The sequence below is a fragment of the Aulostomus chinensis genome, chromosome 2 (assembly GCF_037954235.1).
Source record: "Aulostomus chinensis isolate RoL2024-O1b breed Wild chromosome 2, RoL_Achi_v1.0, whole genome shotgun sequence".
NCBI classification, from domain to species: domain Eukaryota; kingdom Metazoa; phylum Chordata; class Actinopteri; order Syngnathiformes; family Aulostomidae; genus Aulostomus; species Aulostomus chinensis.
The window spans coordinates 19569918-19584007 of NC_141321.1; the positions used below are offsets into that span (position 1 = coordinate 19569918).

At 39.9% G+C, this 14090-nt stretch overlaps 1 protein-coding gene across 3 annotated transcripts in view; it reads right to left on the reverse strand.

The window, feature by feature from the left end:
* Nucleotides 1-14090, reverse strand: part of sbf2 (SET binding factor 2) — a 100964-nt gene that overhangs the window by 52522 nt on the left and 34352 nt on the right. For all 3 annotated transcript variants that reach the window (XM_086183065.1, XM_086183056.1, XM_086183046.1), the window contains exons 3-6: nt 11243-11380; nt 6163-6297; nt 4734-4844; nt 3513-3618 (exon numbers count right to left, since the gene is read on the reverse strand). In XM_086183065.1, coding sequence (XP_086039191.1) covers nt 3513-3618; nt 4734-4844; nt 6163-6297; nt 11243-11380 — 490 coding nt within the window. The remainder of the gene's footprint in view (nt 1-3512; nt 3619-4733; nt 4845-6162; nt 6298-11242; nt 11381-14090) is intronic.

Consider the following 14090-nt stretch of genomic DNA (forward strand, 5'->3'; position numbering starts at 1 on the left):
GCAAGCCTGAACACAAATATCAAAGATTATTAAGTAGGGTTCATCTTACCTAAACGCAGCAGGTCCAAATGTGATTAAAGACTCTTTTTAGCACTTTTTCTGGACTTTGCTTGTCTTTATATGTCTCTTTATTTGTCAAAAATGCATGCAAAGTGATGAGTTTATCACTCATCTGACCATACTGAGGTTAGATTTATAATCCAAATCTGGTGTTTACTTATCTAATGAAAACAATCAAACATTTCCGGGACCTAAATTAAAAAGGACAGCAACAGTCCTGGACAACAGACGAGTCCAAGGAAACAAACAACAAACAGCAGGCCTGTTGATGGCTGGTTTTATCTCGCCCAGAGGGGGATGTACTTCCTGTGCAGTGTGACATGCTCAACACACACATTCCTCTCTGATGACTCGGGTGACCTGCGTGCACAAAACGATGTGCCGATCGGCCAGGCTGCACACATACACGTCAATCCTTATATGGACAAGAGAACGACGTAGTAAATGGAAATGGTAGGCTTGCAGTTGATCAGCTGACCTCAGGTGTCTCCCTACCTGCTAGAGGAATTCATTTATAAAAGCTGAAAAATGATTTACTTTTATTTATTTATTTATTTGCTACGAGGGCTCGACTTTCTTACACAATAAAAAAACATATATATGAAGTGGGATCCCATAGTCAAAGTGGGATTAAGAACTCAGCCAGTAAACAGTCTGTCCTTGTTGCTACAGCAACAGGAGGACGGACAACAGAGATCCGTCTGTCCCTGCATGATCAGAATGGCAGACGAAGCCATTAAATGTCAGCGGATGGAAGAATGCAATAACACCGTTCAAGAAATAGGTTGGTATTTTAGGAAATATGCTTATTCATGTCCTTGCTGCGAGTTAGCTGAGAAGATCAAACCCTCTTGTGTGTCTGTAAAAATACATGTGACGCATCAAGAACGCCAGGAGACAGAGCATGCAGCCACTTAGCACCAAGACTGGACAGCAGGAGTAACAGATCCTCTACCACTGTTCAAAGGCAGGGAATATGCCAAACAACACTTCCATAGCTCAAGTTAAAAATTATGTCTTCTTTGTTTAAAAAAAAAAAAAAAAGGTGGAAAAAAACAAAGGTGTGAAAATGGGATGAGGTCTGGGGCAACCAGTTTCCCCATGGATTTAGCATTTATGCTAAGGTAAGCTACACTGCTCTAGCTTCAGCTGGGCATTTCACTAACCCAATAGAATTTTGCTCAGCTTTCTCTGTATAACCAGAGAGAACAGTACATGGTGGTTATAATCACCCCCACTCCCATTCAATCATCATGGCTGGAGTTGAGTGTGATTTGAAATGTATGATTCAGAGAGATTTGTGAATTCTTCTTATTGATTCAGATATTTTCTTAAAATGAATTTACAATATACAAACCAGGTGGTCATGTAATATTCAAAAGATATACAAGACAAACAGAAATAAGTTCATTACTCAGGACTGGAGTGTTGCTTCTTCACGACAAGATCATTTGTATTTGGGATGAAACTGAGCAGCTTAGATTCCCATAATGAAGTAAAAGTGTCCACTGCAAACAAAACTATGCGCTGCCTACAGGAAGAGCATCTGGCAAGAACAGGACGGCCATAAGCATAAAGCTTCTCGAAAGACCGACACATACTCAGTGATTGTTCCAGCCACTGTGTGCTCAAGCAGTACATGTGAGGGAGAAGCTGCAGCGTAGTTTTGACTGCAGGGAATTTAAGTTCATTGCATTGTGGGCAACATGCAGCTCATCCCAGATTCTTGTATTCACACATTTGGTAGATCCTCTCATCTAACATTAGCAACATGTGAGTGAGGTGTTTTCAGGAATTTCCCACTATTCCTTTAATATTTATGGAGTATACGGCCATATTGACCATAACACATTCCACCTCTTCAACACATATGAGACAGGAGAACTGCCAAGACATCGATAACAATAACAGATTCTGTGCACCTTTCCAACACATAACTGTTCTGAAGCTGCTTTGAGGACAAACAGGAATGTATGTTCAGTGCTGATAAATGAAAACAGGCTTATGAAGATTGAAGGGACGTGGTCAGGTATCATGCCAAGAGTGTTTTGTTTTGCGTGTGCAGGCTGGCTGCAGACGCGTGACTGCTACATGACCTTAATGATACAGTATGTGTGTGTGGAAGTACCCCCCCCCCCCATGCACTCTGTCCAAACAAACAGTGTTTGATGGTGTTAATGAATGGAGGAAATAAAATCAACTCAGTGTTGAGGCACATTCTTCCAATCAAATGAGGCTAGATGAGGGCCAATTTTCCATTGCTAGTCAAATTTCAGGTGAATCGTATTTAATTTAACATTGAAGGCTGACTGATTATTTGAAAATGAGATGCAAGTCTAACAAAATGAGCACTAGCTGCATTTACATCCTACTGCCAAACTTATATTTTAGAAAGCTGAGTAGAATCATAGCTTTCTAAACCCAGTTGAGCTCTACACGAGTCACTGTGGATCAGGAATCTATTACCTGTACAAACTGCTTGTATTATATACAGTTCACATACAGTATTGCACAAACATGGCAACGTGAAACCAGCAAACTGTATCAAATCTTCATCATGTGCTTGTTCCAGCTCAAACAAAATTACAAAAACACTGATGGGACTAAACCGCTAAATCTTGCCTGAGACATGTTTGGTGTAGAATTAATCAGAGTTCTTAAAAGCTTGTTGTAAAAGTCTTAACAGTGCTGCAGTTCACCACCATGTGATTTGCAAAGTAGAATAGGGCTTCTAAAAATCTGAAGAGGATAAAGACTGAATTAATGGAAAACACGTCATGTGTCACACACATAAAGCTGCTCTATGAAATCAACTGAGGAACATAAGAAACTATGAGGAAAATATTCAGATCTGTTAAGCATAGCAAAAAAATAGCATTTTTTTAAAAATACTGAGTTTGGCTAGGGCCACCTGGGAGGAGGAACGCACTCTCCAAGTGGATTTTTCACCATGAGACCAGAGGATCTTCCCATCAAGGCTCAAATGCACTAGAAGCATCTTTGATACATCAAACTGCCTTGGTGCATCTACTGCTTATGTCCTGTCTTTGTTTGCGTTGATTACCTTAAGATGCTGACCCAAATTTTAATTTTATTTTTCTGCCCGTTAAAAGTGACAAAGAAGACACCTGCAATTTTCTGAGAAATCCTGAGATTCTTGAGGTGAAAAAGCAGCAGCATAACAGAATCACAACCCTGTCTGCAGCGCTTTTTCTCATCAGAAACAACTGACAGATGAAAATGCTATGTGGACATGGGTCTGATGACAGTGATTCCAGTAATGTGACTCTGAAATCTGATTTTGAGCAACACATGCTCTGTTACTGCAACATGGATATTGAAAAATTTTAAAAGAGCTAACACACCCACTTCATGTTGTGACTCATGATGGTTCCTTCCTTTTTCCTTTCTCATGATTACTAGTTAGTAGTTAACAAAGTGAGGGAACCAACCCAGCTGCTGGAAGAGCAGAGCAACACTCTTGCATGTGACAGGCAATGTATCATTCAGAGGCGTCTGGATAAGCTGCCGGTCTCCTGCTCCCAGGCTAAACAGCTTCTGTAGGAAAAGGAAAGCAGTACAGGTCAAGAAACAGTCATGGAAAAATGTTAAACCGCAAAACTACAAGGCAGAGCAGCTCTGTGATTGACACTCAGCCATGTGGTTCGACAGAATAGCGTCTTGTGGCTGTGCCAGATCAACATTATGCATGTTGTTCAGTGCTACACAGACACTTCAGCTGCACAGATTAAATATTAGAATAGCAATTACATTTATTTAAATTTGTGAATGAAATAAGTCATTTAAAATGATCTTTGCATAAAAAAACCCGAAGAATACTTTGAATGAATGTGCACTCTGTAGGCGTGCAACACTGATCACTAGTTGAGTCAAACTGCTGGCGCAACTGTTGCACTTGTCTCTGAATAGAGGTTTTCCAGAAATTACAAAAAAAATAAAATAAAAGGTCTTAATTGATACAATGACATTCCTGTATGTTCAACAAGTTGGTTTTTCTTTTGACAAATGTGTCTGTTCTGATAATGAAGTTGTGCCGAAAGGCAAACTTGAGGAGTTGTGAGTGGCGTCATGCTGGCGATTGAAGGACCATACCACACTCTCCCCTCTGACAGTGTTTAAACTATCGTTTAAACACAATGTGAATTCCTACCTGTGATGAGGATTTTTCCACAGTGGCAGCAGTTAAGATGCGGTTTCATTTTCCAAAATGATTGAGACATGATTCAATATTTTAGGGAGGAAATAGGTCATCAATTGCGTAGTTTACTGCAATTACAGCCTCAAGTTTACACATTTGGCCCTTGAATTGCATTTTCAGCATGCATTTGTCTATAGAACTGCAATCACACTTTAATAGCTCTGTTTTCTTCTGCCTCCTCTAGTCTGACGACTTCACTGTGTAACTACGGGGGGGGGGGGGGATTTGAGGATATGTTTAAAAAATTACTGTCTGAACATCTGGCAACATCTGCACAAGACATTCCTGTAGCTGAAGCATTACGCTGTAGCAATCACGTCCACACATAGTCAGATTGACTCCTCTGTGTCCTGCTCTGGTTTGTATCCCCCCCGCCAGGTAAAAGCCAGTAGCAGCTGAGTGGCTGTGGACATGACTGAAGTAGTTGTCTTGTAAAAAAGTAGTTCAGACGTACCTGGGATCCACCAGCAACAGGAACCTGGAATATAAAGAGATTGGCTACCAAACCCTCCAAAGGGAAACTCAGGCTGTCGATGTGCACCGTGTAGATCAGACCTAAACAGCCCTGTGGGACGACGAGTACAGCAGGTGTTATGGAAGGTTTACACTCTATACAGTATATCATGATGTATGAGCTTCATCTCAAAAATTTGAGCCTGCTGGTTTATGAATATGTGATGGCATACACCAGGATAGAAGTATTGTTTATGTAAAGGTGGGTCATATGCTTACTATTTACTACTATTTGTACTTTTTACAGTATTCGTATACTGTAGATGAAGAAAAAATTATTTTTTTTTTGGCCACAAGTCACATCAGCACTCCCTTTGAGAGAATGGCTGCACAATTTTTGAAAAATATAAAGTAATTGTGATTATTTTGTCTCAATTTTCTGAAGGCATTATTCTTATTTTCATTGAAAAACATTTAAATGATGATGTGATCGAACAAAGATGTTCCCATATGATGTGAATGTCTCTGAAGCGCAGCAATATAATTAAAAATTGTATTTCTATACACATTTAGCATGTAATAAATATTCCTGAGATTAAAAAATTGCAGTCGGCCATATCAAAATTTTAATTACATGTCGCTTAACTGTGCAGCCCTTTTTAGAGTTGCACAAATACAAAAATTAATCTAAAACAGTGACTCTTTCCTGTCTACCATCAAATACTGAACAAAACCAGTTAAACTGGCTAAAGAAAAAAGAAACCTGTAGTGAAAATGTACCAATACCATCAGGATTCATAACACAACGCAGGATAAACACACAGAACGGTGTAAAAATACTGTAAAAGTGCAAATAATGTTTGAATAGTAGAGGTACAATATTGAGATATGAAGTATTTCTTTTAATACAGAGAGTATTTTTAACAACATCATGGACAACACAATATGGCACAGTTCAGTCATATTGCTTTTACAGCATTTTAAAAAAGAAGTCTATCACCCACCAAGCGGTTCGTGAAGTAACACACCGGTGATCTTGAAGAGCACGAACACGCCATGTTTGATTAGTGTGTGATATTCAGTTGAGACTCTCTAGACTCTATGGTTGTGGCCTAAGAGGAGCAGTAGAGCTACGAGTGTGGCTGAGTCTGCTGCGTCCGTGACCAACTTACGTGATGGAAAGATTAGGAGTGCTTATGCCGCTGCCTCTCACTGACTTTACTGAGGTGTGTGTGTGTGTGTGTGTGTGTGTGTATGCCTGTGTGTTTATGTACAGCCAAACTCAGTGGATAGTACAAAGCAGATTAACATCATCTCCAAAAGGCTAGATAAAAGCACAGATTTTTTTTGAGGGGGGGGGGGGGGACCCCAAGTATTCCTTCTAACAAAGTATTTTTTAATGAAGATTTAATCATATGGTGTCTTCTTACCCTGAATATTTCAGGATAATCCAGCCTGGACACGAGAATGAGGCTTTTTGGTGCAAACACTTGAGCTGGTTGGATCAGGCCGTCCTCCTCTGCATCTTCATCTTCATCTCCATCAGCCTCGAGACTCTTTGATCCCTGAGACATTAATAAAGAAGCTATTTTAATTGAGGATTTCAACAATGTGCCATGGACTTAAGACTGTGTTCCAAAGCATGCCTGCACAGCTGAGCTCCCAGTTTAGCTCAAAGATTGACTATGTACCTTGCACACCTCACATTTTAAGTACCGTATGTGTCCAGAGGAAAATAACTGGAATTTAGTTCTTTAGTTCTTCCAGTGTATTCACACGTGGCTACATGGAGCAGTTGTTTTAAAGTGGAAGGTTTTGCTCCAGAGGTTCCTTCATTTGGCCAAGCACGAGCACGGCAATCACCCTCAGATGTGGGACAGAACAAGGAAGCAACTTAAATTAGCGAGAACAAAAGCTGGTCAGGCCATAAAATGGTGAAAATCCTCCTTAATACAGATTTACGAAAGCATGAAATGATCTCATTTCCCAGTCCATCCACACAGGACACAGTTGCGTATTCCGTTGGATTCACTGGAAGAACACAATGGATATTCTAAAATTATGATGTTAATAAAACATCTTCCACAAGGAGCCAAAGAACATATGAGTGGATTTCCTGACTAAAGAATCAATATGAGATTAAATTAATGTTTCTTCTCTCCCGGTCCCATACTAACACAGCAAATGCAAAACATCATAGACTCCAGGGGCGGAACAAAAAACAAACAAAAATGCTTGTGTTTTTGATTAGCAAGATAATCTATCGTTTCCAATTAACATTTAAAACAATATCGTTAATCATAGATCAAAAGACTTTTTAAACTGCTTCTACCCTAAATTTACTGAAAATTCCTCCCATGATGTATGCATGGATGTCCTGATCAATCTCAAAGACCAAGATGGGGTTCAAGCAAGGCCTGCTTAACTAATCTGAATCTGATCATTTTATGTCACGTCAGGTGTCCCACAGAGCTGCAAAATTATGAGTCCATCAATAGAACATTAAACACCCAATATCTTGAGAATTGATCTTTTAGGGCCTTTTATCGGCAAACATGCTAGTTTTCAATGCTTTAATGTAAGGCTTTTGTGGAAGTTACGACAGAAAATAAAGATTCTTTGTGTTTTAAACAGTTGGATGACTGTTTAATTTGTCACTTAGGGAAAAAAAAAACCATTCATACAATGGGGTTTATACAGTGGTTTCTATCAGTGTGTGCATAAAAAGCACTTTCATGTATGAAAGTCTGGTACAAAAAAACAGGAATGTCTCTTTGCGAGGGTGCATCTCTAACACGGGGCTGTGACCTGGAGGTCTCCCTAGAGTCTACCTTCATGCTCTCCACTCTTGAGTTGAGTTTTGACATTCTGGAGGTAGGATCGGTCATCATGTAGTGAAAAGGTCATACAGTTGTATTCTAAGTCACAGCAACGGCTTCAGTCTGGTTCTAATTGTGTCCATCATTGATCCTCTATCAGGACTCTGATTCACCCACCTCTCCGTGCTCATTCCTCGCTAAAGCCCTTATCAAAATCTGGTATGTTTCTCCAGACAGTGAAAACATGCCAGAAGTTCTTCAGCATCTTGGGACTAAGAAGTACAGGATCAAAATATCCCATTCAGGTTGGGGTTATATTGCACCATTATTCTTAAGATTTGGTTCAATTATTAGACAAAACACATTCCTCTGCCGCCTGTTGGGGCTCTCTCTGGAATCCAGCTGGGCAGATAAGGATGTCAGTTTAGACAGTAAAGACTGCACAAACACCCTCACGTTTCCAGAAGTTCTTCAGTGCCGTACGCTGAATCCAGGAATGTGTGTTTGTTTTGCTGGAATATAATGCCTGAACAAGGCCAAATATAGGCTCATTTCATTGTTAACATAACTGACAGAAAGGCACAGAGGTAATGCTACTTCTCTCCTACGTATATTTATTTTCAATTTAGAGAAGAGAATCATTTAAATTGCAAAAATAGAAACTTGTATTTACTGAACAAATTGAATTTTTAAATTTGTATTACAAAAGTTGATAGGCACCTTTTCACACAATAAATCTTCTTGGGAATGGGATGCCCACATTACACTAGAGCTTACTGTCTACTGATGTTTTACTCAAATTAAACTATCATTACTGACAAGCTGCATTTTCTGTATTTGGAGCAACTTCCTGTTTCTGGAACAGAGGTTGGGCTCAGATCAAAAGTTTTGGCTTACTTGACAAATCTGCGAGTTTCCTGTAAAAGACGAAGACAGTAAGACAATGTAGGAGGAAACTACACACTGAATCAAAATTTTGTTTTAAGTCAACTTTTAGAGATTTCTGATGTGCTGTGCAGATGTTTGATTCACTGCATAATTATTCAACTGTTCCCACAAAAATTACCAACATGACTCATGTGAAAGATTGCAATTGTTTGTACACACTGTAAACTCATTCAGTATTACATACCGAAGCAAAATGAACAATACAACTGACTCAACAACAGTACTTCTGATGGAAACAAGTGGGTTCTGAGGACTTTATTTTGTCCTTTTGTAGACCTAAAATAAATATTACACGTGTTACATGTGAAAACTTTTCTGGCAAACAAAAACACTAAACATCAGGATGCGTAATCAAGTACAGCTCTTCTGTTGACGACAATTTATGCTTCACTAAATCCACGTGTGAGGATGGCAGCAAGCAGAACGACGAAGATTAATGTTGTGCTGAATAAGACCAAATGTGTACCTGAGGGACTTAAGCAACCGGGGACAAGCAACAAAGATGTTTCTACTACTCAGTTCTCACCCCATTTCAGAGAACCACTGGGCTATTTTTGGTTCCTTTCTATCTTTGATGTGGCAATTTGCCTCAAATCCTTCCTCTTCTGATGTTTTTGAAACACTGCGGAAAAATATTATTGTGCAAACAAGAGGGATGTCAGTAGTTAAGTTCTGATTCACACGACAAGCTTTAATTGTTACATTAAGAGGAGAAAATAATGTCTTACTTGCATTTATCCGAAGAATAAATTCCACTGAGGTGACTTGTGAACTTTGTCAGAACTGACATGTATTTTCTTGTGCACGACTGCATTTCAAACTAAATTTGAAAATGTTCCTAACAGGAATGTGATTGATCACGGCCTTCCATATGTGAAAGGATGTGAAGTCACGGTGGGCAGAGTGACAGAAGTCATTTAAGGCCTCTTACAAACACAGTGAAACAATTAGCTGTGTACTGTGGGGGTTGTTGGCGGCTAGAGACTTTGACGAAATCATTCATAATTATAAAATAATTGAGCCCAAACAAATCTGTTGTAATCTATAATTCATTGGGTTTTTCCACATTCGTGACCAGTTATTGGTAAATCAAATGAAAAATACTGAAGGGAATCACAGGTCAATCATCTCTTTTATATCATCATCCCTTGGCTATTTATTTGGCTGAATCCAAGCAACCTTTTGTTTTCTTCAAATGCCTTAAATTCTGGAATACGTCATCCAAATACACAAATTCCTGAAAGTATAAAAGTGCCAAAGAAAAAGCAACCCCCCCCCCTCCCAAAAAAAACCCATAAAACGTTGGAACAAGAAGAACAGAATGATAATCATCTAGATGGCTAATCATGATATCCCTGATGGCTTCTAATAGTCATAAGAGACACACACGAGACTGAATATAACCTTACGCTTATCATGAGGGTTCATAAAATTCAAACGTATCCACATGATGATCATTTAACAAATGCCTCTGGCTGGTGTTATACTTTCTGTGTCCACGAGGGTTCAGTTAGAGAAATGTCCTCATCAGCGCATGCATGCATACGTCTGTGGAGACTTCTACACACTGGATGACAGCAACAGTATGTACTCATTAGGGACTGAATAAACTGTAGACAGTCTATTCTGAATACCCTCTAAAACCACAAGCATCAGAGAAGCTATGGTATGTTTTCTGCCAGCAGGTTCCAACATATTTATCAGTGGATCAGTCATCAAGCCTGTGTTTTTTGTTCCCAAGTGTTCTGCCTCCTGAATCATATGACTGGCTTGAGTTGTGGATGCTGTAGAAAATGTTTGTTTGCATATCTGCAACAACAATCAATACATCCATTCCGTACATGTGTGGAACACGGACTCTAGGACGTGTAGATAATAATATTAATAATACGTGTCCTGGGGATCTGCAGCTGTCTTTGCTAGTTTCTAAGAAGAATACCAGCCTTATTAGGAGGAAAGGGAGGAGTTTACAGTTTTGACTACAACAAGAATGATGAAGCCAGCAAGGATAATCAGGTGTGAGCTGGTTGACTAAAAATTACATGGGCTCCTCTTGTGTATGGTTTTACTCTCCATTTAGGATCCTTATTTGTTCCAACATTTCTAAAATTGAAATGCTGAAAGCAGGATTAGGATACTTACTTCAGTTATGACAGTTGACTGGTGTTGTGATGTGTTTCAGTCCATTGAGTTCTTAACAAAGCAAACAATTTATGTTGTGTGCAACACACATCACAAAGCCAATATTTGCCTTACTTTATAAATGGGAGTTGGCTCACTGGATCATTTATCTTTATTACCACCTGTATTTTTACATTTATCTTATCGGTAATTATCCATCCATCCATCGTCTGTACTGCTTTTCCTGTTGAAGTTCACTGCTGGAGCCCATCCCAGCTACCATCTAGCTGAGAGGGGGCACCAGTCCATCACAGGGCCGGCATTCAGAGACAGACGAACTTTCACCCTCATGTTCAAACCTATGAGCAATTCAGACCCCAGTTTATCTAACTGGCATGTTTTTAGACCGGGAACCTGTCGAAAACCCACGCAGACACAGGGAGAACATGCTATCTCCTCACCGAAAGGCCCAAGGTAAGCTGCTGATTCAAACCCAGAACCTCTCAGTTCTGATACAACGGATGAAAACATCACAGCTAAGTGCTCAAACTCATTCACACAAGGATAGCAGGTAGTTCAGGATCATACAGCTTGGCTTGAGTGTGTATGTGTCCAATCCTACCTGCAAATTGACCTCAGCCTCATAGAAAGTGAGGCAGGAGCAGTAGTGCCTGTCTGAATCGATGTCGGTCAGCACAACCGTGAAGAAGGTGGGCGCTTTCCTCTCCCTGGACAGCCTCCAACCTCCAGGCTGGCAGAACTGCAAAGACATTCAATAAATAAGAATCCATGGCCAGAAATTTACAGCTGCAATAAGAAACCTTTGTGATGCATGCTGAAGTTTAACATGATCAAGTTTATTTTTCATTACTGTTGATTTGAATTGTTAGGAGCAATACGGTTATGAAATCCCGAGTGACGTTCTGCTGGTAACCTTCCTGAACTTTAACGGGACAGGACATCATGCTTTTGCCAGTATATTCCTACGGCCCCATAGAGAGCACTGACGGGAAGTCCTGTTTCAGCGCAGCCATTCATTACACTTGCTCATCAGAGTGGGCAGTGACAAGTTCTGGCACTTGAAAGTCATCAGTGAAGGTTCAAGGGAAAAATGCCTCATCTAATTAACTTTCTGATTGTAAAGGAAGCGACAACAACCCCAAATACTCATAGGAATATGGTGATTTCCTCCTATAGGTCAGCCTGAGAATTGAGCAGCATACCAGGTGGGAGAAGCATCAGGTAGAACAGTAGAAAAAAATTAAGTTAAAATCTAGAGTGGAAAAACAAACATTTATAAACTCCTGTCATGACCAATCAGGGGAAAAGATATTGAAAATGTTATAATATTACTCTTAAAGTGACTGCTCTGATTGCCTCTGATTGGATTCAAGTTTTTGGTTTTTTTCTTTTTTTTGGTCATAAACCCACGGTCTGAACTGTGGAGAATACGTGAGACGGGATTGTATTATAAAAATATTATCCAGCTCTTCCAAAATCTTCCTGGAAAAGCTTACTACCTCCATTTCCAGACACTCAACACAAATCAACTACTTTCAATGTGTGACAAAAACTGAGCCCTTTTTAGCCAATAGTGTGGACACTGAAACTCAGAAGGACTGTTACCATAATAAATAGCATCTCAAACAGGTTTAAGGTCTCGAGGCAACAGAGTGTGTGAGTCATAAACTATCCTGACACAAAACATCTGCTACATTTGAGAAAAAAAAAAACAACACACACACACAAAAAAAAAAAAACCCACACAAAAATTTGTTGGATACAGTTTATCCGTGAACTGATACTATAAATGATTTATCAGAGATACGGTCCTCACACAGAACTGACAAATATCATTTATTTCATTTGATAATATCTCTTGCCTACTGTGGAGGCCAATTAATAAAACCGTCTCCTATAATATTGTTTCAGTCATTGATTATGAGGATTATTTACAGACACAAACTGGGAAGGAGAGTGTAGCGATGAAGACAGGCCAAAATATGGGAAGCAGGCTGGCATTTGTTTGTGTCTGGTCTGTCTCTGTTTTTGCTGGAGGCCCAACTGGCTCAGCTCCACAAGGGTGTTTAGACTGCTCCTCCGGGGGTTACACGGGGGATCATGGAGAAAGACAGAGGAGATTGGCTTAAGGAAGGGTGAGCTCCAAACAAATGGACTGATGGACAGATGGATGGAACGCAATAGGGAGAGAGCGAGAGAGAGTGGGGTGAAGGGGGAGGATCAGGATGCCACCATCTTTCAACAGATACAATAGCTCACAGGAAATCTGTTAAACCTGCACTGGGGTGTTGCTGTGTGTGCGTGTGTGTGCGTGTGTGTGCGTGCGTGTGTGTGTGCGCGCGCATGTGTGTGTGTGTGTGTGTGTGTGTGTGTGTGTGTGTGTGCATGAGACCCAAGGACAAGTGCAGATAACTGTGATCCTGTGCTAAACTATTCCAAGTATGCCATTCATTGTTGTCAAAAACAGATAAACAGCTTTGCGACCACATACCTCTAAAGATCACAGGCGATGTAACATCCTGTGTGTGTTCTTTGTGTGTGTGAGTAACACACATGGAGGAGCAATGGTGAGGAGCGAGACACCCCTGATATTAAATCTGTGTTTCCTTTGAGCCATTATCTGGCTTGGGGGTCTGCAGGGAGAAACTAGAGGACTGGAGCAAGTTCAAAGACACTTAAAGCAGTCCAGTGTAAACTACTGTATTTTACAAGCAACTTACAACTGTCCAACCAAAAGAGGACTGATCATTCAGCCTGAATGTTGACGGAGAAACCCTACGCAGGGGGTCTGGAGGGAGCGGCTCAAAGAAACAAATACAAACCAGGCAAAGTGCCAAATCCATGTACTTCTCCATTTCATTTTCATCTTAACATGTTTCATGCAACATAACATGACATGCTTGAACTATGTTTTCATATTATCGGTTAATTACTCTCGTGATTACTTTCAATCAATATTCGAAGCATGGACATGTTTGACAGCATATAAACTATTTAGATTTCAGATTTTTTTTCTTGGTTCTCTAGAACTTATGTAAAAGCAGTAGGATTGCAAATGCCTTTTGCAAATGTTGTTTATCATTTGAATTCAACTCAGTACAACTTGCGTGTAAACAGGGAAAATATGCTTATGCTATTTGTTTAAACATCCCGACTTGAAAAATTAAGTCATTTGCATTTTAGTCAAACATCGCACCACATGTGTAAACACACACACACACACACACACACACACACACACACACACACACACACACACACACACACACACACACACACACACACAGCTACATAAATCCTGGCACACAAAGGGGATTAAGATGCGATGATGAAGATTTGTAATATATGTGACACAACAATGGAAGTTTATTACGTCAGGTCAGTCTGCAGAACATTTATTTACCTTGATGTATTAGGGGATGTTTTCCTGAGAATTAGGCACACAAAAC